The sequence below is a fragment of the Amphiura filiformis genome, chromosome 10 (assembly GCF_039555335.1).
Source record: "Amphiura filiformis chromosome 10, Afil_fr2py, whole genome shotgun sequence".
NCBI classification, from domain to species: Eukaryota; Metazoa; Echinodermata; class Ophiuroidea; order Amphilepidida; family Amphiuridae; genus Amphiura; species Amphiura filiformis.
In genome coordinates, this window is record NC_092637.1 from 67,941,844 (window position 1) to 67,966,875 (window position 25,032).

Sequence of the window (25,032 nt, forward strand, 5' to 3'; positions counted from 1 at the left end):
ATGGGAGTAGAAGAGGAGGAGGATGAATTATCATCAGGCGGAGAGGGGTCAGCTGACTCACAAGAAATATCAGAACTCAGGACACAATGTGATGGTGAGTAGGCTATCCCCAGGGTGGGGTGCACTTCCCTGGGGGTGGGGATAGGGATGGGAGTAGAAGAGGAGGAAGATGAATTATCATCAGGCGGAGAGGGGTCAGCTGACTCACAAGAAATATCAGAACTAAAGGACACAATGTGGTGGTGAGTAGGCTATCCCCAGGGTAGGGATACTTCCCCTGGGGTGGGGATAGGGATGGGGCATGACAATATCAGAACTATTCCAGTTGAAATCCAACACTGCTTATGAAAGACATGACCTTAATCTCCCACACAAGGGGTGTAGATTTCAAATGGAATCGCCCATTTTTTGGTAACCTCATCAATGGATTTCAACTGGAATAGACTAATGTGCACTTGTAAGTTCAGTGGTATGCTTTTAAATTTCAAACTCTATTTGAAGTCTACATTCCCTGTGTGGAATATTTAAGTCATATCTTCCAGGGGTGTATGGATTTTAACTGGAATGTTATCAACCCCAAATGACCTCAACATAAAGTGTTCACACTTTGTTATTCTCATAATCTCATCATTGTTTTTTGTTTTTTGATTATTATTTTTATTGTTTTTGTTTTTTTAGATTTAAGAGAGCAGCTAATAGCGACCAAACGAGATTTGGCGATAGTAGCTGAGGAGAGAGATGAGGCCAGGGCAGATATAGAGAGCGCACACCAACAACAACAAATACTAGCTGAACAGGTAAATATATGTGATGTGACCTCATGACCTGAGGTCATAGGTCATAATCAATCCATAGTTTCAGGAAGAGTGATCATCAAGGAGAGAGATGAGGCTAGGGCAGAACAGGTAGATAAATGGTGACCTGAGGTCATAGGTTGCAATTGAATTTATACTTTCAGGAAGAGTGATCAAGATTTTTTTATTTGGATTTGTTTGAGAATGTTTTAATATAATAATTAGAATTGTTTATTCTTAAAAAAAGAAAAATCAAGAGTTTTTTTTTCCCATGTGCCTGGCAAACTTGATTAGTATGTTCATTTGTATAGTCTGTATTTACCTCGAGTCACCAGCACCAGTTTTGAAATTCAGCGTGTGCTGTGTTGGCTTAGCATAGTTTCTTGCGTGTAAACTAACCCCCCTTAAATAATGGCCATTAATCAAAAAGGGCTATTGTATATATTACAAATCTGTAAAATGCGTTGGAAGCAGAATTTATTTCTGCACATTTTATATTTTGACACCTCATTTGATACGATAGCCCAGAAATTAATAAAACACCGGTTAATTTAATGTAGTGAGGTCCAGATTTGAAAGTTGCACTTACATACAAATTTTTACAATATAAAAACACTCAGATATCATTACACAGATTTCCTTCCATTACACTGAATACAAAACCAATACAATTTACTGCAACTTTCAAATCTTGGGTTACATTGATTTAAAAGTACGCTGTGACGTCAATATTTAGTCAATTGCTGCAAATGAGGTGTCAAAAATGTGCAGAAATAAATTCTGCTTCAAATGCATTTTACAGATTTGTAATACAATCACCCATTTTTGAATAATGGTCATTTATTAGGCAAAAAAAAAAAAAAAAGGTTTGTCTCAAAGCTTGCTGCGTTGTAAAATCCCACGATTTGACAAAAAAACAAATGGGGAAATTTTTTTATTTCAAAAAAAATATTTTTTTAGTTTTTCCAGAAAAATCGGTGAAAATCAGACTTTTTTCTCAAAATACCATGAAAAAAAGTCGGGAATAAAAAAAAAAAAAAATCGCATTTCGCATTTTTTTTTAAATTTCTCGTGAGCTTTGAGACAAACCTTTTTTTTTTTTTTTTTTTTTTTTTTTTTTTTTTGGCCTTAGGGGGTTAGTTACTTTTTTTGAGATTTTTAGTTCCTCAAATAATAAAGGTACTCGGATAGTATGTCAGGTACATGTAAAATAAATTGAGGGCACCCTAGATAAAAGTGGTCATCGGGCATAAATGGTGAACAGCTGTGAATGCTTGGGTGCATGATTTTGTGCATGTAATTGTAATTTCACCATTGCTTCACTCATAATCTTGTTTTGTAGATTGTACCAGATCCACATAATGACACATCTGAGGCTGGGCCTATGCAGGATGCTATACTAGAAGTATTACCTTACTGCGAGCAATAATTATCTATCCTGGGGGAGGGTGGTCACATGATGGAATCATCTTAGTGTCATTCATATATAGCTGTGTCAAGAATGGCCTCCCTCCCTTTGGCACATCAAACCAAGCTTCAGTACATTTAAATGGGTATGAAAGTAGTGAAAATTGTCCACTCAACTTGCCCTCCCCTGCCTTCTCCCCCCTCCCTCCCCTTCCCCACTTACCCCACCTACCCTGACATACTTCAGGCTGGACACATAGCAGAAAAGAAAATGGGCAGGTTCCCCACAGCTGATTCAAAGAAGCCAATCCACCCCTGTATATACAATGCACAGATGACGAATATCAGTACCCCACTCTTTACCCCTCTTTGCGCTGGTAAACACCCTCCCCTGGGATAGGTATTTATTGCAATACCCCTAGCTATATTTAACACCAATGGGAGCATGTAACATTATAAGGATTAAGTTGCAGACTAAAAAAAAATATTTATAATGATATCGGCATTATTCATCCATGGCATGGTTCCTCCACCATAAGCAAAGTGTCAGGCCTCGATCTGGCGGCATATATGAATGGGAACTGAACCATTCGTATATCATTGTGTAAAGTTACATAGTTCTTTCTTTCATGTCTGTCACCCAGGGTGTTTCTTGAAGTGAGGGTATGGGGATGTGCGGCAGATTCAGGTGCATTTTCAGTTATATAGTGTAGACTCTGGGTATATTTTCAGCTGTATTGGTGGCCCTCAATTTCATGAAAAGGGTGTTTTTCCACAATTTTTTCAAAAAGGAGCTAATTTTTGATTGTTTTTCATCAAATTTGTGAAAATTTTCCTAAAATTAGTATGACTTCAAATTTTTCCTTGTCAACTTTGGTTTAAAGTCGGGAAGTTTTTTTTTTGGAGTCCAAGCTGCACATCTCCACAGTGAACCAAAGTTGAGATCTCCCCTTGTCTATCGCTAGTTCAAAGGTCTCCTTGCATATGGCAGAACCATGCAGTGGGTGAATTGCAAATGATTTGCAGATGCAGTGTGTTCGTAAATTTCTTGTACAACTTGCGGCACTTGTTCACATTTTGAGAACGTGCACAGCAACACGGATTGGCTGATTCAACCGTCTGGCAATCATAACAAACTGATATTCTGCTTGGCCGATTATTGGTCAAAGCGTTGGTCAGCGCAAACCGGCGCTCTTGAAGGGAATGCTCATTAACAAGGCGCTTGCGTCAATGAGATCAAAAGACTGCCTTACTTCTCTGGAAGTTAGTGTAGTAACTTCAAAAAGGCGTCTTGCTTTGCGCATCTAGTCTTTCACATGCCACATGCAGGAAACAATTATTTTTCATTTTTGAGCAATAGCCAAAAGTTCCAATGATAATGAAAAATAGATATGCTAAAATTTAAATTTGTAACATCTATGTGACGCGTACAAAGCTATGGAAATCAAGGCAAACCTATATATGACCTGTTTCCAGGAAATGAGTTCCTGTTCTTTGTTTGAAGACACCTGTATAGTCAGTGGTTACCATTTAGGGTAGACATATCAATGATAGGACTATATCAAATTCTTTTTCCAATCATTTCACCCAGAATTTAACAGTGGTCAGTGATTTAGATATTTTTCGTATTAACTAGTCCTAATTAACATCAGCGTGTATGCGTATCATACTGTTATAATTCGAAATCAATAATAGTAGCACTATTAGACACAATAATTGTATGATATGTGTCACTGTCAAATGATTAACTAACAATTGGTAGTAGAGGTTTAATGATATAGGCCCACAGAGGACTACAGAGCGCGTACCACGAGTCAAAGCCTCCGCCTCATCCGATAATGAGGGCCGATTGTTCCATGAAATGCAACAGGCGAGACTGCTACGCAATTACCGCGTATTTTCATGGTCTATTGCGTAATCGCGAAAGCACGCAATGTTCTATCGCGTATACGTGAAGGCACGCAGCGCTGGCGTGATTGTTTGACACGGCACGATCGAACAATCGGCCCTCATGAATATATGCGAGATCTGGTAGCATACAATACATGGGGACTTTGACTGTTTTATCTCACTCCTCTGTGTATAGGCCTATCTCAAATATTGCCTGCCACTTTGGTGAATGTTTGGCTAATAGTTGACAGTTATTGGGCTATTACATTCGAAATCCATACACCCCATGGAAGGCTACCTTAATCTCCCACACAGGGGGTGGAGATTACAAATGGAGTCACCATTCAGGTAATCCTGTTTTGTTTTTAACCTCCTCCATGTCTTCCATAAGGATGTGGATTTTAACTAGAATAGCCCAGATTTCTGAAATGAAAACTATGGTTGGTATGGTTTAATAACATGTTGCACTCTTGTAAATTAGCCAATTGAAATATTTCAATCTTTTAACCATTGATGATAGGAATTAATCTAAATAGATTGAAAAATAGAGTAAACTCTTTTTGTAGACTGATTTCACTATCCAATCAAGTGTTACTCCTAAATGTGCTGCCAAATGACATGTGTTGCATATGTTTGGAATGAGATTTCAAACTTTTTTAGAGTGAATATTTTCAATCTTATTTTCAACTTGAAAGGATTTGTGCCTATTTTGAGACTGCAAAAGATTGAAAAACAAATCAATCCTTTCTACTGAAAATTCAATTGGAAAAGATTTGCGCCTAACTCAAATTACTAAAAGATTGAGAATCACTCCTTTGATGGAAAAAAGTTTGAAAACTCAAATCACCCAACTGAATATACAGTCGAAAAGGATTTGTCCATAATTCAGGAAGGCAAAAGATTGAATTTTCCATCGGTTTGATTGAATATTCAATTGGGCAATTTAAGAGAGCAGTGATGTTTAACCATACAAGAATGTTAAAAGGAAGAATATACATTCTAAATATGCGACCAGATCTGGTCCAATCAGGCTAAAGTCTACAATAATGAAACTGAGCTTTGAGCAAAAAGTGAGGAGAAAAAAACCTATAAAAAACACAAGGAAATTGATGTATAAAAGATTCATAACTTTGCAGCCAAGTATTCAAGAGACCTAGGTATTCAACATCAGTATATCCTGTGCAAGTTAGTAATGGTAGTAACTCAATTTTCAAAATTTCCAACTTAAACCTGAGTGGATCAGATTGGATCACATATTAACTGTAAAACTTGCACTGCCAAAGTCATCATTGCAACAAGCGGCACAAAGTACTAACTTTTCTTTCTTGTTTTTTTGTCCTTTATTTTGTTTTAAAGAGTGTATTGTAACATTGCAGCATCAGTAAGCTTAGGCACTGATTAACAATTTTCAAAATGTTTCCTTTTTTCTGAGTAGATCAGATCATGTCAAATTTTGTGAAAGCAAAGTTTGAAGAAATCTGTAATATTTCAATTATGGCTATCAAGAAGTGATTTGGGTATATAAACTTGGAAGAAGTCATCATTTCTTTCTCAGCACAGCAGATTGCACTTGAATCAGTTTTCTTGCCGCTCTTCTTCTAGCACTATGGTTTTGGTAGCACTATGATTATTCAGCAGAGAATCTTAAATTCTTTGAAGTTTCTTGCCCATGTCTCTGACCCAGTTTGTTTTTGTATTGATTATTTTACCAGTTGGTGAAGTTACGGAGGGAGCATGAAATTACCAAAGCAGCCTTGGCTGAAAGAGAACAGACACTAGCACAGTTTAGAAGAGGTTAGTATGGTATACACACACCCCACCCCCACCAACACCCTAATCCCCACCCACACAAGAGAACCAGAACAAACACTTCCCAGTTTAGAAGAGGTGAATATGGCTACACACATGCACACCCCCACCCCATCCCCTCACAAGAGATGGGGGGGGGGGGGAATTAACAAATTTTGCGCAAAATTGCTGCAAAAAGTGAAACAAATTTTTTACTGAGGGCAACTGGGGGAAAGAGTTTTGACTGGGGGGCATTTTCATATTAGGGGCCGTCCATAATTTTCGCCATTTTTACTTGCGTACAAAGCGTACGAAAGAGGGAGGGAGGGGGTAAAAAACCCTTTCATGTGTACGTAAGAAAAATGGCGATTTGTTTGAGCAATAAAAGAATTAAAGTGAAAATTATTATGGTGTTTTCCAATATTTTATATAACCAATTGACCTCAAATTGTTCAATTCGTTTTAACAATTTCTTCAACATGCATGCAAAAAATGGTTTTCGCTTTAATGTTGAGAGTCTAATATGCAGAAGCAGTATTCCTATTTTACATTATGCTCAATTTATTTCATACCAAAATACTTTTAAAAAGTATTTTCTACATGGAACCCATAGTTTAATTGCAAGAACATACACCAAACATGTCAAAGGGATGTCCCCCTGGTTCCCCCTATATATGATTTGATCCCGGGAGTTCTAAGTGGAAAAGAGAGTATAGGATGTTCAGCAGATTTTGGAGTGCATTAGTCATTTAGTTTAGATTCAGGCTGCATTTTAAGCTATGTTTTAATTTATTGATGGCTTTCGTTTTCATGAATATAAGGTTTAAAAAGGAATTCTTTTTAGCATTTCTCAACTTATCTGTAAAAATATTAATCATGTTAATCCAGAACTAACTGTCCTCCTGGAACACCGTACTATATAACCCTAACCTAAACTCTAACCACAACCCCAAGCCAACATCTCAATTTTGCTATTAGTAGTCATGGAAATCCTTCGCCATTTTATTTGTACATAACTCGAGGGAGGGAGGGGGAGGGGAAGTTACGTACGCTTTGTACGTAAGTGAAAATGGCGAAAATTATGGACGGCCCCTTACAAAACCAAACTTTTGACACTGACCTGACAGTTTTGTATGTCATGGATGACATGCTTAAGCGCTTCTTTAGACTAACCCATCGTCCTCTCTGCTGGTGGTAACACAGCTCCGTCCCATAGTGTTGTGTTCTTGAGGAGAGGGTCATACACATGGCATAGATGGTAGGCCCCTCGTATCTATGCATGACCCAGAAAAAACAGGCACTTACTGAAAAGTGTGCTGAGGCCTAGTGGATTTCACCTATGTGTCCTGTTACTTACCAAGAGTTTGAACTGTTTGTGTTTCAGTGTCAACGCTAGCTTACCAAGAACTACAAGAAGTCCAAGAAAAATATGCTGAGGAAACGGTACTCAGGGAAAAGGCAGAAGACTTCGCCGCCAAAGTAAGTATTGTGCTGTTCCTTCAAAAAGTGCCCTTATTTGTAAAAGGGTGCCCTAATATGGTAAAATGGTGTCCTAATATAGCAAAATGGTGTCCTAATATAGCATTGTGCTATTCCTGGCCCCGTCTTATCTTGATCAATTCTTTACAAAAATATCTTATGTTCATAATTATACCACTAGGTCTAGCACTTCAAATTTCCATGTCCCGAGAGTAGGATCTTACACCAAAAAGTCTTTTTTCTATCAATCCACACTTGATTGGAATAATTTACCATCCCAAATCAAAGCTATTATTGACAAAAATACTTTTAAATATGCCATAAAAAAACACCTTGCCAGAAGTGCGTTAACCCAGGAGTCAGCTGCATTTGTGTAACCTGTTCCTTTCTCTCCTTTTGCTTGTTTTGTCCTCCGTCCCAGGCACCGTCTTGTCTTTATGTTGGACCCCATTGGGAATAAGTTTACACATTTGCAGCTAGACTTTATGGGTTATCCTGGCATTTCGGCTTTTTGGTGTCTTTGCTTATATCCATGTATTTCATGTATGCTAAATTTGTGATAATTTGTGATTGATTATATTTATTGTTCTTGTCGATTTTGCCGAATAAATATGAATGAATGAATGTATGTTTTTCAAATGAAATTGGCTATGGTTCATTATTTTAAAACATTTACTCCTCCTGTATAGCATTACCTTCCACAACTGGAGTGAATATTAATATAAAAGACAGTCTTGTTAGATGAAGCTATAGATGACAAACTCATATACCATGGTTAGCTCGTAATAGGCGAGAATTGTTCGGTTTTGTTGCTGCGCGAGTCAATAATGTCCCAATTTAAACCTGTGCATGCATCAATCATGCAATACACGTTCGCGTTGGTGCTGAGCCCAGGTGTGTGTACACCCTGCACCATTCTATATCAATTATCAATTTGCTATGTTATGAGTCCTGTCTATTACATGCTGATCAGAGTATAGATGCTTCAACTTTATAATTGTAGTCAGTTATGTAAAGAGTAGGATGTATAACTCCTGCATGTTGTGTATTTCAGATGTACCAAGAGAAACAAGCTGCAGACGCTTATAAGAGACAAAGTCTAGTCCTGTTAGATGAAGCCATCGGTGACGATGACAAACTCATAGATGCTTTAAATCAAGTTGAACAACTCACCAAACAACTAGAAGAAGAAAAACAAAGGCATAAAGTTGAGGTAAGAAACTAGTATCAATATGTGACACGATATGATCCAATCGGAACAACGTTTCAGAAACCGGCAATAGACCTAAAACATCTCATATTACTGTTTCATCTTAAGTAAGACCCAAGAAACGCAAAGCATTTTACAGAAAATGTTTATATTGCCATATATCTGTAGCTCCATTGACATGATAGTGGAGTGGCAGTTATTGCCAAGATGCCCAACTTTGTATAGCATACAGCTCAAGATATTAAGCCGGCAAAATCTTTTTGAAAGGGTGGCCATTTTGAAATCCAAGATGGTGCCCATAAGTTTGATGGAAAAAATATTATCAATACTTTTCTGATTCCTAGATATCTCTTCTTATCAATGACACCATAAAAAAGCATCATTGGCACAAAAAGTAGTGTAGTTCGTAAATTCAGAAGTACAAAGCACAAAAAGTAGTGTTGTTCGTAAACTCAGAAGTACAAAGTAAATAGGCCTCGGAAACTGGAGGTATGAGAATAATTATTTCAGTGCAATGCGTGTGTAAATACGCTCATTATGCGTTGTGTTTTTTAACACGCAGTGTGTGTGACGCATGCGCAAAGCATCGACCACCGATGCCACAGATTTGGTTTGTAGTTCTAGGTTGAAGCAGTATAGTAGAAAATGACACTTTAAAAAAAAATTATTGTTCTCAACAGGTTGATGAAGTGAATTCTAAACTTGAAGAAGCCAGCAGCGTAGAACATCTAGACTCGTTGGAAACCAAACTCAGTATAGCCAAAGAAGAAAACGAATCTCTGGAACAAAAAGTTCATGAACTTGAAACAAAAACTAAGCAATTAGAATTTGAATTAGAAAAATCAACGAGAATAACAAGAATGACTCCTGTGCCTCCGCCTCCACCGCCACCACCACCGCCACCTGCACCACCTCAGAGGAATCCATTAGAGTAAGTTTTCAGATATTCAAGAATTGTGCGTTTTCATGACCATATTTGGAATCGCATGAAAAATGCATTAAAATGAGTACAAACAAGCCTAGTATTGGTTCAGTGGCTCTTGAGATAGCTCTCGATATTTTTAAAAAACATCTCAAAACTTGGACTAGACTCCTGTTCCTCCACCGCCGGCACCACCACCTGCACCATCTCAGAGGAACCCATTAGAGTAAGGGGCTGGGGAGGGTAAAATTGGGGGGGCAAGAAATTTTACAGCCAAAAGGGGGGGGGGCAAGCAATTTTGGCAAGGCCAGAGGGGGGGGGTGCGATTTTGGCACACATTCATGGGGCGTCTTTTTAATAAAACGCTCTAAAAAGGCTTAGGAAAACAGTACGGAAACGCTTAAATATGCAAATTTTCCTGCTCGCTGCTCGCAACATACATCTAGACCATTTAAGGTTTGCAAATTGGGATCCCAAAAATTGGCATGTTCAAAGGGGGGGCAAAGATTTTTGGCGGGCCGAGAGGGGGAAGCGGTTTTCAGCGGGCCGAGAGGGGGGGGGCAGCGGTTTTGGCGGGCCGAGAGGGGGGGGCGCTTTTTAGCGAGCCGTTTGAAATTCCCGGGGAAAATAATTATTGCACAGCCCCTAAGTTAATGGTTTGCATGCTAGCCATAGGCTTCAACATAAAAAGTTTTGAGATATTTTCTCAAAATATCAAGAGCTATGTTAAGAATCATTGAACCAATAGGCTTGTTTGTACTCATTTTAATGCATTTTTCATGCTGATTCCAAATATGGTTATGAATATATACAATTCTGAATTAAAAAAAAATATTTGAAATTTGTCGTCTGCAGTCAACACCGGCCAGCTGTAACTTTCTCCAAGTTATTTTTTCAAATGTTCAAGAATTGTACGTTTTCATGACCATATTTAGAATCAGCATGAAAAATGCATTAAAATGAGTACAAACAAGTTCAGTTGATCTTGATATAGCTCTTGATATGTTTAGAAAAACAAAGACCGTAAAAAATACGCAGTATGTGCGTAGGTGTTTTGCCCGTCACATTTCATGGAACAAATTCTGAGACTTTGACTGTTTTGAGTTTGTCTGTATCTCTTTAGTCCATGGACATGACAACATACCGTGTAGGCCGCCATCTTGTTTGTCTGTTTTTGTTTCTTCCACTGACACTGGTTATTTGTGATGCAAAGTTTCCTCCAGGTACAAGTTAGTGTCTCAAATTGACCATCCCTCAGCTGCAAGTTATAGATCTCATGCTTAATTTGACTGTATCTTGATTATTTCTCACACAGGGTTTTAAGAAGAATTATAGGAAATAAAAAAGGTCACACGTCACCCGATGGCAAAATGAAAGGTAAGTGTAGAGCACAGATTACAGTATTATTGTACAAATGACTATGTACAGTCTGTCTCAATGCCATGTTGGATTTCATAGTGGCAGATTCGATTCTCGCGTGCTCACTAATCCTGTGGGGTGTATACACACGCGTAGATATATTGGTGACACAACCGCATAAATGTACTGATTATAATCTGCTCCTCCAAAATCCTACAATACTCTCAACTTGCGACAAGACACATTGTAATAGTGTATATGTGACATGATCAAGGGGAATGAGTCACATGTCGACCCTGGTCGAAAATGAGTTTTACATATGTTTCTAAAGAGGACATTTAGAGCTTTCATAAACTGAAAACCCCAAGTTGATACGACTTTTCTTTGCGAAGTTACGTCACTTTACCAATCGCTGAAAACAATAGAAAACAAAAGGATTTTGACACTTTCTTTGCCAATATTTTAAAATCAATGTTAGCGACATCCGACTCATTCCTCTTGATCGTGTCACATATATGTAGGGGGAAGAAGAACCACACATCACATACTAGCACATTTTGAACATGAAATTACAATACAATGGAAACATAACATGCACATAGGCAGAAAAGCCAGACAAAACAAAACTCTGGCAATACCTGCCTGTGCTGGGACTTGAACCCCAGACCTTTTGATAGCGAGTCCTATCCACAAAGTAAATGTTAGTGTACTTCACAATACTCTTGTCCTTATACCATATTAGGGCAACCATTTACCATATACCTTCATGTACTCTTAACCTACAGCAGAAAAGTACAGCACTGTTTGGCCATATTGGCACCCTCAGTATTACCATGTTAGGGCACCCTTTTATCATATGTGATGCGATCAAGCAAAATGAGTCTGATGTCGATCAAAATTAAATTTCAGTTTTTAATTTTATTACATGAACCATTCTCAGAGCTTTATTTTGCTGACAACCCCATCAAAATTTGATATACGGTTCCAGAGATATGGCCATTTTAGTGTTGCCCAGAACATTGAAATACAAAGGAAGTTGTATACTATTATTGGCTATATCTCAAAATCAATACATCCGACTCATTTTGCTTGATCGCATCACATATTATAAGTGCATCCTATAACCATATTAGGTTCCATGCCACCAAATAGAGTTCCTTTTCATTTATGTGTTAAAAGGTATGGATGAATTGGTCGTTTTCTCATTGTTAAACCTCCCTGGTTCATTCAAAACACCATTTTACTTCATGTTTATGATATCTTCTACCATATAACCAACAAATATTGGGTAGGTAAGCGGCTTGATTTTTTACCGTGACGCGTCGAAAACTATGTACATCCTGTCAATCTTACAGCACACTGATTCTATGTAGTGACGTCATCTGGCGAAGAAAAACAAAAACGTGCCTCAAATTTCAGAATTGTGACAAATGTAATCTTTTTATACTTAAATAATAAGAACACCATCCACAAAGTACAGCTATCACAAAAAAATAGGCACATCAGCCTTCTTTCTAACTTTTTTTTCCATTAAATCAACCCTGGTGTGGTTCTCACAATAAAAACACTGATTTTTTTACCAGCCATTTACCTTGGTGGTGTGATTTGGTGGTGTGGACTCATTAGGGTACCTTTTTACCATATGAGGGCCACACTACAGAACTTCAGGGCCACACTACATTTGCTCATTCATTGTATTTTTTGGTTTCCCCACAGCTGCAGATCCCAACCAGAAAGTATATGAAGCAACAATAGATGAAATGATGAAAAGAATTAAATCAGGAAAAGTACAACTCAAACCAGTAGAAACACAGGTAAGCTTAAACCCTCACCACATTGGTGTCTACTGCAGACAAATAGTCTTTCTTAAAGAATCAAAAAATTTTAGTATTGTACATTTTCATGACTATATTTGGAATCGGCATGAAAAATGCATTAAAATGAGTACAAACAAGCCCAGTATTGGTTCAGTGGTTCTTGAGATAGCTCTTGATATTTTGAGAACATATTTCAAACTTTTGTTAAAGCCTATACGGCCAACATGCAAAGAATAACATGAAAAAGAGAGAACAGTGTTTTTTGTTATTTAAAAGGAAACTGTTGCTAGAAATAAGTACTATGTGCAACTCTGCAAAATTACATTATTATGTGGCACTTTTGATTTGACCCAAGATCTGTGTTGGATTTTTTGTGCTCAATTTTAACAAATGAGGTAGGCCTATCACACAGTAACCATGGTAACAAAATGTAAATTTGGGATTTTTGTTTTATTTAACGACTTATGAACAATAGTAGCTTCTAAACTGTGTGGGTAGTTTTTGTGCCAGGTGAGAATAGCTTTATTAACTTGCAATGCTATTATTAGAGGGCACATCACTCAAACACTAAAGTGTCGCGACATAATGGTTCAAATTGCCGTATACACAATTAGCCTACTCTCTTAAAGGGGCATTTTGTGATCCACAGCCTCATCCCCCACTTTTCTCAAAAAAGTTGAGATTTTTATATCACTGGAAACCTCTGGCTACATAATGTTTATGTACAAAATATTTCTTGCAGATTAATTCGTTTTGCAAAGATATCGTGAAATTTGAATTTCGTTCTGGTGCACCAGAACGAAATTACAACGCATTATTTATGGAGCAGTGTAATACACATAATCATGCATAACTCGCAAAACGCAAAAAATCGGAATCAACTGAAATTTTGGGAATAGGCTTTTTTCGTGGATATGTACTGAAAAATGTCATAAAAAGAGGATGCTAGGATCACGAAATACTCCTTTAATTCATAAGATTAAAAAGTTAATCTATTTTATTGCAATGAGGAACAGATCCAAGCTTAGATTAAGTCTTAAATAGATTAAAAATTGAAGTAATCTGGATTAGATTAACTTTTTTTAAATCTTATAGATTGAAATTCAAATTCATACAATTCACTTTTTAAACTTAGCATGGATTAAAATATCCAAGACTTTTATCCAAAGTAAAATTTTTTTTAAATGAATCTAATGGATTAGTTTAAAAACTGGTATTAGCTCAATTTTAATCTATTAGATTAAGAATTTTTAATCTTAGCTTGGATTTGTCCCTACAATCTAATTTAACTTTTTCATCTTAGGAATTTAGAGAGTATACCATTTCTAATTATTAAACTTAGGAACCCATGCTGCAAAGGACCATGCAGGATGTCAACAGTGGGGAATGCAGGGAGCATAGGGTGCAACCACCCTCCCCCTCAAATCTACAAATTGTGCATGTTTCTTACATTTTGCTGTCACAAAGACTTTGCACAAGTCTAAGCATCCAAAATGTTGAGTATTGGGTATGAGTTTGCTCATAATTTGAAAACAAAATGTTCACAAGAAATCGAAAATATCATGGCCGCCATCATCATGGTAACCATGGTGATTTCATAGGTAACCATGGTGATTTCTTAGGTAACCATGGTGATTTTGTTATGGTTTCATTTCCAGTGGAAAGCAGAATATGCAGATGGTAACAAAGAGGTAACCAGGATGTAATTAGCATATTTGCATAACAATGAGCTAATTAACATATTGTGCAATGTATGCACTAAAAAAAAGAGGTTTCAACTTAGAATGCTTTTTGTCCCTATATGGAACTCTCAATCGAAATGGTTATCAAAAAGGTTCTTTTCTCCAAGAAACTAAAAATAGTTCTTGCAGAACTTTTTGGCTCTTTATAGAATGATTTTTTTTCCAGAAGGGTTCAGTAGAGAGGACAAAAAATAGATCTAGGCTAAACCTTTATTTGTTGAGGACCCTGCAGACTTTTTATTCGATGTAGAATATTCGATGTAACATATCTACATTATTTAGTCTATTCCCTTCTATTTCCAGCAATGTTTTATGTTCTAATGAATATTTGATGATGTAAAATTGATAATATATTTCTATCAGATATTCTACGTAACATGTTATCGATTTTACATCATCAAACATTTGTTACAACCTAACCATTACTGGAAATAGAATTATAACATAGATGTTACATCAAATATTCTATGTCGCATTCTCAGAGTCTGTAGCGGCCTTTTATAGAGTGTAGTATTTCACTAACACCACAATGAAGCAATGACTAGCCAGTTGAAATCCATACACCCCGTATGGAATACATGATCTTGATCATCCACACAGGATATAAATCTCACCCATTCAGATAATCCCTATTTGAAATTCACACTCCCTGTATTCCACACAAGATCATGTCTTCAATATGGGGTGTATGGATTTCAACTGGAATAGTTGATTTTCACCATTAACACAATAACGAGGCAAAACTTACAAAAAAGAATATTTTATATTGAGGGTTGAGAGCCAGAATGCCTCAACTCATAATCACCTGCTCCCACAAAATGAACATAACATTTTAAATGGCCTACATGTAGTCTTAAATTTTATCCTCGGCAGGATAAATTGAAATTTGTACCTGCATGATAAGTTGAACTTTTCCATCACAATCTGCAGAAAGCATGGGACTGTCTTTTGGAATTTGCAGGAGAGCATTACATAGCTCTTCTGAAGCCTTCGAGGAGAGCTGTTTAGGGGATTTACAATAGAATGTAAGGAGAGACTTGTCAATCAAGGAGGAGAGCAGTTAGAGAGCGATTGCTTTTGCTCTCCTCAAAAGGCAGTCCCTGTGGAAGTAGAACATATCTGAAAGAGGCTCAGTTACTCAAACATAAGCCTAAATGCCCACTATATACTTTTTAATCGACATCAAATATTCCATGCAACATGTCTCCGTTATTCAATCTATTGCCATTTTCCATTCAGTCATGTTTAACCCCCTGAGCACTACCTCCTGATGTAACATAGCCTCTGATTGGTCCAATTACATGATTTTCACTTTAATCACCAATCAGAATGGAGCTTTTTGTGTGGTGAAATTATTCTAACAATGTTGCTGATTGGTCCAATTGATAATAGAAACTTCTTTTTGACCAATCGGCAGGTAGTTAAATGAGGTTAACTTCTAACACATGTTTGTTGACATAAAATCAATAATATTATTTCCAACAGATATTGACATAAAAATATAATTCATTATCAAGAAAGATTTATTAGAAGACAAAAAATGAGTTGAAGTAGAATGACAAGTGAATGCTTGTTGCATGATTATTCTGCATCAACTATTTAGAGTATTATGTACTTAGCACATACAAAAGGATCTTCTACTCAGTACATGTACATGAAGATCACACTGTAGAAAAGCCACATGCTCACTCCAATCTAACACTCATAGAAACACATACTAATTATATATGTGACCGTCCACGGCGAATGAGCCGTAAATTCCTCCCCCAGTCAATTTTGTTTTATTTTGTGTTTAAAAAATAAACATCATAAACTCAATAATGGTATATCATTTGACTTCAAACGATATCCAGAAGCGCATACCTGTACAAAATTCAATGCCTGGTAACCCACCACTTGAACAGGATTTAGCAAAAGTAAACAAAGACCAGAGCTATTAAAAGTTCTATAGCCATCTAAGGTAGAAGCTTACTATCTACTTCAACAATAGGATTATTAATTAGTTTTTGACTACCAAATTAAGACGGATGTCGGGCCAGCTTAAGTAACCGATGAATACGACCTTCGTACACATTTTATACCTTAACTCGGAATACAATTTAGGGAATTTACGGCTCATTTGTGCTGCCGGGTCACATATATGCTTCTAATATAGGATCCACAACTAATAAGTTCCCCCAACACTTTTTGAAAATGTGTTCGGTCAATCACAATGGCTCACTATGTAAGAAAAGAGGCAGTTTTAAAAGTTGCATCAACTCTCAAACAATATTCATGTGATTATTAAAGAAACCTTACTGCTATGGACGATGGTGCAACTTTAAAATTGCCTCCTTTGTTGTACATACCATATTTCGTCGAATAAACACCCCCGGGGGCGTTACATTTTCCCAAGGGGGGCGTTTATTAGAGGTCATTTTAACACGACAATTCCCGTTAAAATCATTAGGTAAGCTTAAAAGTCACGCTAAAATGACGAACTATGCCCTTTTGACACTGACTTTTGGTTCACTTCCGGGTTCGGATGCAGATTTTCGCCATTTATTGCTGCTATTATTGACCATGTGAGCAACTTGGTAAGCTTACTACACAAGATAGCATGGAAATATCGGAATTTTTTAAACATCTAGGTTGAAAAAAGTGGTGGGGGCGTTTATTTGAGGGGGGGCGACTATTCGACGAAATACGGTAATTAGAGAAATTGGACTTAAAATAATATTATTTTTTCCAGATTCAATTACAATTAGTTCATGGTTTGATATTTCATAAAATTTGTAAAAGTAAAAACATTCAAGCAAGTTGTTTTTTAATACAAAAAGTGTATACCACTACCACTTATTCCAGAAAATAAGTGCATACTTCCTATAAAGGAGCAATTTTTCAATAAAAGAAATGTCTGGATTTCCAAATTTGCTTTCTGAAAATGCCTGGAATTCCAGTTGCCAAAGTTCGTGGAAAAAGCGTGGAAATGCAGTTAAATGAATTAAAAAATGAGCTCTCAAATTTGTGATTTCCGCTTTTGAGCTATTTTTCTGTTGGACACTTTAAAGTCCAGATTTCCAACTGTCTAGTCAAGACTGGAAATCCGAACTCCTCTATGATGGTGCGCATTTATTTTCTGCAATAGCCCAATGGCATCTTTAACAGCATGATCATCACAAAGGCATGTAGCATGCATCATTGACACAATGCATCACTAACACATATGCACGCATTAAGTCAAATAAAAAATAAACATGTTTCACATCCCCTCCTGCTTCGTTTTTTGAGGTTTCTATATTTTATTTTTTGAAATTCATAGAACTTTTCAAAAAAGATGTCTAGGAAGTTCAGATGCTTTCTATAACCTTTCTATAGGCATTATTTTATACACTAAAATAGCTCAAAGTATAGGTATTCACACCAATTTTGCAATAGAAAATAAAAAGCCTCTCTTCTTCCCCCTTATTTTCGAAAACCCGGATGTGAAACATGCTTTATATTTTACTTGGCCCTATGGCAACCTGTCTCTGTGGTCAACTAAATAATCTGATTACATCATGTTGAATTGTGAAGTGAAAATGAACACTTTCTTTAAGGCTGAGGTAACGTAATGGGCTATTACATTTGAAATCCACACTCCCCTGTGGAAAATTTAAGAACAGTCTTCCACAGGGGGAGTATGTTTTTCAAATGGAATTAGCAAAAGTTAATTATTTTGAAACCCATACTCCCCTTACTTATATAGTATCTTGCACAACTGGATGAGTATTTCAAATGGAAATTACAAAATTATCTATTATATTTGGAACATTGTCACATTAAAATATACATCAAAATACACATTAAAATATACATCAAAACACATCAAAATATACATCAAAATACATAAAAATAATTTAACAAAATATTTAAATATATAGGATCCATAAATATATAGGCATACACAATCATGAACTTAAAATGGGCAAACTAACCCATATTTACAATTTTAAAATAAATAACCAACACAGCTCATCAAATTTAAATACAAAGCACTTTTATCAAAATTATAAAATTCAAAATTCAGAAATTGCAAGCCGAAAACCCAAACAAAACTTGGGGAATTTTTCAACAAAAGAAACGATTTCAGATTTCCAAAATACTGCATAAAACTTTTAAAAGGCATGTTTTTGAAACAAAATAATCAAACAGTTAAAAGATTTGAGACAGCATAGTATTTATATAACAAGAAAATTCATCATTTAGTATTTGAAATAAATAAACACATTTCACAAATTATAAAACAGTTAAAGATTTTGAACATATTAAAACTTGATATTGTTAGAAATTTCATCAGCATTTCAATTATTAAATTTACACATTTCAAAACTAAAATTTTGATTTCAACATAATTAATTTGGCCAAATACAAGCTTAAGGCCATGTTCACAACATTTTTACAGTGAATGAAAACAGTTTATAAAAAGATTTGCTACTTATTACATTTTTCACTATAGCTAATATTAAATATTGCTAATATTACACACTTAAAAACCTGTTTTTGAAAATGGAAGTGCTGGTTGGTATTGGATATTTCAGATCAGATTGCAGACTATTCCATGCTTTGGCCCCCCTGAACAGGAAAGAACGTCTTCCCGCTTCAGTTCTGGGTTTAAAATTGAGAGCTATATATATTACAGTGTGAGCTACCTCTTGTATTATGGCCATGATTGTTTCGGATAAGAGTAAATACATCATTTAGGCCTTCAGGAACAAGCCCGGCTAGGCATTTAAAGACAGTGATACACAAGTTATCATGTCTACGATCACTAAGGAGCTTCCAGCCAAGCCTGTCCCTAATAAATGAAGAAGGTGTGCGAACAGGGACCCTGAGGATAGCTCTCCCAGCCCGATTCTGAAGACGTTCTATCCTGTTCTGGAGAGTATAATTGCAGTTACCCCATACAATGTCACAATAACTGAGTCTTCGAAGCACAAGAGCTTTGTAAATTGTATTTAAATTGTCAGCTGAAAGCCACTCTCTAATTCTATACAGGAGACCAATATATTTTGAAACATTACAACAAATTTGATTTATGTGAGGCTCCCAACACATTTTTTTGATCCAGAGTGAGGCCTAAGTATTTACATTTACTTACAGTTTCCAAAACTGTAAGTCTTTAAATGGGATAGCCCATTACGTTACCTCAGCCTTAAACAAAATGTGCATCTTCACCTTTCAAAAGGAATAACACAATGCTATATTAGGACACCCTTTTACCATATTAGGGCACCCTTTTACCATTTCATTCATTTATCTAATTAATCTAATCCATTACCTACATAAATAATATAATTATAAGTCATGTTATAGGTCACAAAAAGAATGGGTTACTCCAGTTAAAATCCATATACCCCCTATGGAAGACATGACCTGAATCTCCCACACAGAGTGTGTGAATTTCAAATGGGGTTACCTAAATGGATGATTCCATTTGAAATTGTCACTCCCTGTGTGGGAGATTAAGGTCATGTCTTCCATAGGGGGTGTATGGATTTCAACTGAATAGCCCAATTCTTGGGTTGGTGCAACATAAAACAAATTGTTGGAGTTGCAGCAAGCTGGCTGTGGGAAATCCAGGTTTTATCCCCAGGTGCACCAGCAGTATTTTTTTCTTTTATTCCTCCTATTTTTGCTCTTCCCTCCATCCTATCATGACTTCATGCTCACCTGGTCAGGTGTTGCCCACAGTGTCCCCTGGACTTCATTAGGCATCCATTTATCATAACTGATCGGATGCCTGTGATTAAGTCAGAAGGAACAAACCTAAAGTTGGATGATGTCCCATAAACGCAATTTCTTTCGTTAGAAGGCTGACCACCCCCACCCCCTTCATCCTTCCCTGCAACGTAAGTATGAAATATTGAAAATTCTAACACCAAAAAGGTAAATTTTTAAACTAGTCTTTTTCAATCGTAATTAAACTTTTTGACCCCTCCCTTCAAAAGAACTTTCTTTTATAGGACATCATCCAACTTTTAGTTCATTCCCTAATTTACACCAATGTTGATGGTTTCATTCTCCACAAGGTACAGAAGTGTTTGGCTGTTCCTGTTGAAACCCATACACCCCTATGAAAGACATAACTTTATTCTTCCACCCAGGGGGTGTAGATTTCAAATGGAGTCACCCATTCAGGTAACCCATTTTGATATTCACCCTCCTTGTGTGGGAGATTAAGGGCATGTCTTCCACAGGGGGTGTATGGATTTCAACTGGAATAGCACTAATTTGCAGTGATGTTATTACTATCTATGCACAATAAATATCCTGATACAATTACCGAATAGTGTGCAACTTGCTAGACTTGAGTCCAGTCCTCATTTACGGAGTTTAGGGTTAGGGTTTAGGGTTGGGGTAGGGCAGTTTTGTAATAATACAGTTGCACCTTATTCAGCAATCGCTCAAATAGCCTGAACAATACTTTTCTTTTAGATGACCAGTGACAAGAGCAGAAATGGTTAAAAAGAAGAATAAAGTCATCAGAAATGAGTCAATAAGATTGCTATGATTACTTATCTCAAATCTTTCTCTTGTTTTACCTCCAGGAAAAGACATTATTAAATCGTGGATCAAGAAAACAACGTTTAGGTTCCATCAAGAAAACGCCGGCAATGACACAACTAAATGGCATGGTGGTAAGTAGTAACAGTATTCCTGATTGGTTGATTTCATGATATAATCATCTTAGTAACCAATCGAACTGTTGCTATTAGATCTCAATTTTAAAGGGGGTAACCCTGTTGGTTTAGGATATGGATTGTCTTCAAACTTACATACAATATCAAATATCGTCCCCTTCATACATCTATGTGAAAACACAAGAACTTTTTTTTTCTATTTCTATAATAATACTCAGTAAAGTTGCCAAAGCAATATCAGAAATATGAGAAATAACATGGCACTGGATGAAAAACAAATACTACACTGCAAACTCCATTCTTAGGTTTAGGCCCCTATTCAATCTTAATTTACCTTAATCTACACCCTTAAATCTACAAGTGCATTTTTGAAAACATTGATATTTTAAATATTTTGTATTGAAGATGGTAATGAAGTTGACATTTATACTTTTCAGCATAAATGTTAATGATTAGCATAAAGCCAATACGTTAATATGTGTGAATTCCACTGTAGTCCCGCATCATTCTACAGAGCCAAGCACAGGGATGGTATGATATTATTATGATATACCGGGAAGACGGTTTATACTTTGATGCTATTCAGCAATATGCCATGATCACAGTGATATCCCAAGTCCGGGTCCCAAGTGTTCAGCTAAATTTTCTTAAAATTCTGTTTTTCAGACTAAATTAAAAAGACAAGAGACCCCATAGATGAAAGCTCCAAAGATGATGACGAGGAGGAAGGAATGGACGAATTTCAACGCATCATGCGACAACGAAGAATGCGATCAGAACAAGTAGATTCTAAGAATCCAAAAGGTCAGTGAAAATGCACATTTTGTTTAAGGCTGAGGTAATGTAATGGGCTATTACATTTGAAATCCACACTCCCCTGTGGAAGATTTAGCTAAAGTCTTCCACAGAGGGAGTATGTTTTTCAAATGTAATTGGCAAGTTTGAAAGTTCTGATCATCTCAAACTTATTTTGACCGAGGCTGAGTCGGGGGGAAGTGGGGCAAACGCATTGGTGCATTGGCCAAAAAGATGTTTTCATTATCAATTAGACCAATCAGTAACATTGTTAGAATAATTTCACCATGCAAAAAAATTGGGGTGAATTATTTGCAAAGCTCCATTCTGATTGGTGATTAAAGTGAAGATATCGTGTAATTGACCAATCAGAGGCAATGTTAGATCGGCAGGTAGTGCTCAGGGGGTTAACATCTTGGGAAACTTTGAGACCTACCTTTTTTGCCTTATAAGTGATAGTTAACCTCATCTTTGGGATGCACCATTAGATTCTCAGGGTGGGGGTAGGAAGTTTTTGAAAAAAAAAAAACTTCACCCACAACATGAGCAAAAAAAAAAAACTTTTCCCACCAACACTAAAAAAAAAAAAAAACTTTCCCCATCTAACTGTGTATAAATGCATGAAATTTAAAAACAAAAATTGCGAAAAAAACAAACTTCATGAAACCACAACTTCCTACCCCCCCCCCCTGAGTATCTAATGGTGCCTCCCTTCCAGTAAAGATTCACCTAATAGCACACTTGGGCTCCTTTGCCTTGGGGTAAATTTTGTGTTCAAAAAGAGAGCTCCCTCCTCTGAAATCCAAACAAGAATTAAGGTTCTGTGTCCTTATTTTGCTGGTGGAAAAAAATGACATTTTTAGGTTGTGCACTTATGTCAAGGGAGCCCGTAGCGCTATTAGGCGAATCTTTATGGTATTATCAAATCAAAAAGCATCTCATTCATATGTTTACTGCAAAATGGTGAATAATACTATAAAAAAATAGCTGATATAAAGTACATGACTCTCTTGCACTGACATGACATTTCGTCAGCCTGCTACGCTAATTGCCAAAGTCACTTTTTGTAATTTTCAGAACAAAGTACAAAATATGGTTCAAGCATGCATTTAAACATGTTTATTCACCAATCTTTGCACAAGAACAAATAATAATGATACAAATGAAAGGGAATAATTAGGGTGATTACGTAACTGATGCATGCTTGAACCACATTTTGTTCTTTGTTCTCAAAATTACAAAAAAAAGACTTGGGCAATTAGCGTAGCAGGCTGACGATTTATGATATGGTGGCTCTAGAAACACTCATGCAATCATTAATTCAGTGTGACCCAATTCAACAAAATGAGGATAATTAACATGTTTTTATTTGGTATCCACTGGCTGATGGGCTTGGGGTTTCATGATATTGGATTGGGTATGTGCGGCCTTGATTCTGAAAACATACCCAAAAATATTACCAAATTTGATGAAAAAAATGGACCCAAAAATGTACCAATTTTTGATTAATTGTTTTCAAAATAACGTAAATTTAGCTAAAAATTACAAAATCAATTACAAAATGTCCAGATTTTGGACAGAAATTATACCAAAATGCCTGAAAATGGTGATAGGGACTGGGCAATTCCAGTTAAGACCCATACACCCCTTATAGAAGACATGAGCTAAACCTTCCACACATGGGTGTAGATTTCAAATGGAATCACCCATTCCATGATTCAGGTATTCCCATTTGAAATTCACACTCCCTGTGTGGAAGATTATGGACATGTCTTCCATAGGAGGTGTATGGGCGTCAACTGGAATAGCCCGGTTTGTTCCAGTACAAACACATCTAGTTGGCTCATATTGGAGCAAATTCAGGGAAAATCATTGCTAACCCTCATCCACAATTTGCTGAATCATGTCACACTCACGCTTATGCCAAATTAAAAAGACTAGTTTGCGTCTGACGTCAGGGCAAAGGTACGACGTGATGGTCGCTGACCTGCACAATACATCAATTTTGGTCTAGTTGACAGGACGTCATACGCAAACTCGCCTTTTTAATTCGATTTTCAATCATACCATGGTATTTGTGAATAAAAAATGTTCCTCCATTTGTGTACAAGATGGAAGAAGTTGTAATTCACCTTTATCAATTCCTGCGTTTACACCCGGGGGAGTCACTCCAATAACAGTGGTATGCTATTTAATTGAGTTGCATAGCTAATGGTAGCAAATTTGCTACCTTTAGTGGCATAAACTGTAAACATTTTAATATCTTAAATAAATAACCTAAATGCCAAAGCTTCAGTTTAACAGATAATATAGCTGAAAATGAACCCCTAATTACCAAAAAATCAACATCATTATATGTGATGCGATCAAACCGAACCAGTCTGAAATAGGGCGGGGTCAATTTTGCTTGAGCGCATCATATATACTCTAAATCCAACCCTTTTATGCCATTTGAATTAACTAGCATGCACAGCACTTTTTTATATTGGAGTGACATCCCAGGGGGTCACACTCATTTTTATCATGGTACTCATTCCTTGGCATTAACTCTTTAACATCTCACAGCTAAACAAGCTAACATTCCAGCAGGGGAATCTTGCAAGGAAAGAAAGCGAAAGCCCACCCCACCCACACCGCACCACGCAATGCTGCTACAAAGTAAGTATATCACTACTTGGGGCGTACAGAATCAGACATTTTGTGTTCCATCAGAAAAGTTATCTTGCCCTTCCCAGAATCCTTTGCGACATGACATATCACCTCATTACATCAAATGATACCCCTGTTACTTTGCACAGGTTCTCTGTGTTTTCATTTTGAGAATAGACTGGCTAAACTTGGATCGATAGTCAAGAAATAACATATTTTGCAAGATTTTGATGTGCTCTATTCATTCAGGTACATTTCGTCTCTATCGACCCATGTTGCACTAGATAGCAAATTAGTAGAAAAGATTGAAATGGGAGAAATGCATTGTGGGAAGTGCACGCTATCTTCTGGTGTTCCGTATTTGACCTAATAAGTGCCCAGTTCGTTTAAGTCAGTCATTTTCATAGAGTGCTTATTCAAATGTAGTCCCGGTCCCAGCTGGTTTCCTGTGAAGCTGGCTTGTATTCCTGGGCTTGTACTCCTTATGGCACTATATAAACTGTTCCAGGTAGCGTGCG

The 25,032-nt window shown here is 36.7% G+C and overlaps 1 protein-coding gene across 1 annotated transcript; it reads left to right on the forward strand.

Annotated features, from left to right (window-relative positions):
* On the forward strand, window positions 1–21,106 carry LOC140162067 (shootin-1-like). Its single transcript, XM_072185357.1, has 11 exons — window positions 1–94; window positions 679–797; window positions 2,137–2,199; window positions 5,804–5,885; window positions 7,264–7,358; window positions 8,413–8,571; window positions 9,249–9,499; window positions 10,806–10,867; window positions 12,566–12,663; window positions 14,325–14,357; window positions 20,978–21,106. Exons 1-11 carry the CDS (start codon window positions 1–3, stop codon window positions 21,104–21,106), a joined length of 1,185 nt encoding a protein of 394 aa, XP_072041458.1.
* The last annotated feature ends 3,926 nt before the right edge of the window (window positions 21,107–25,032 follow it).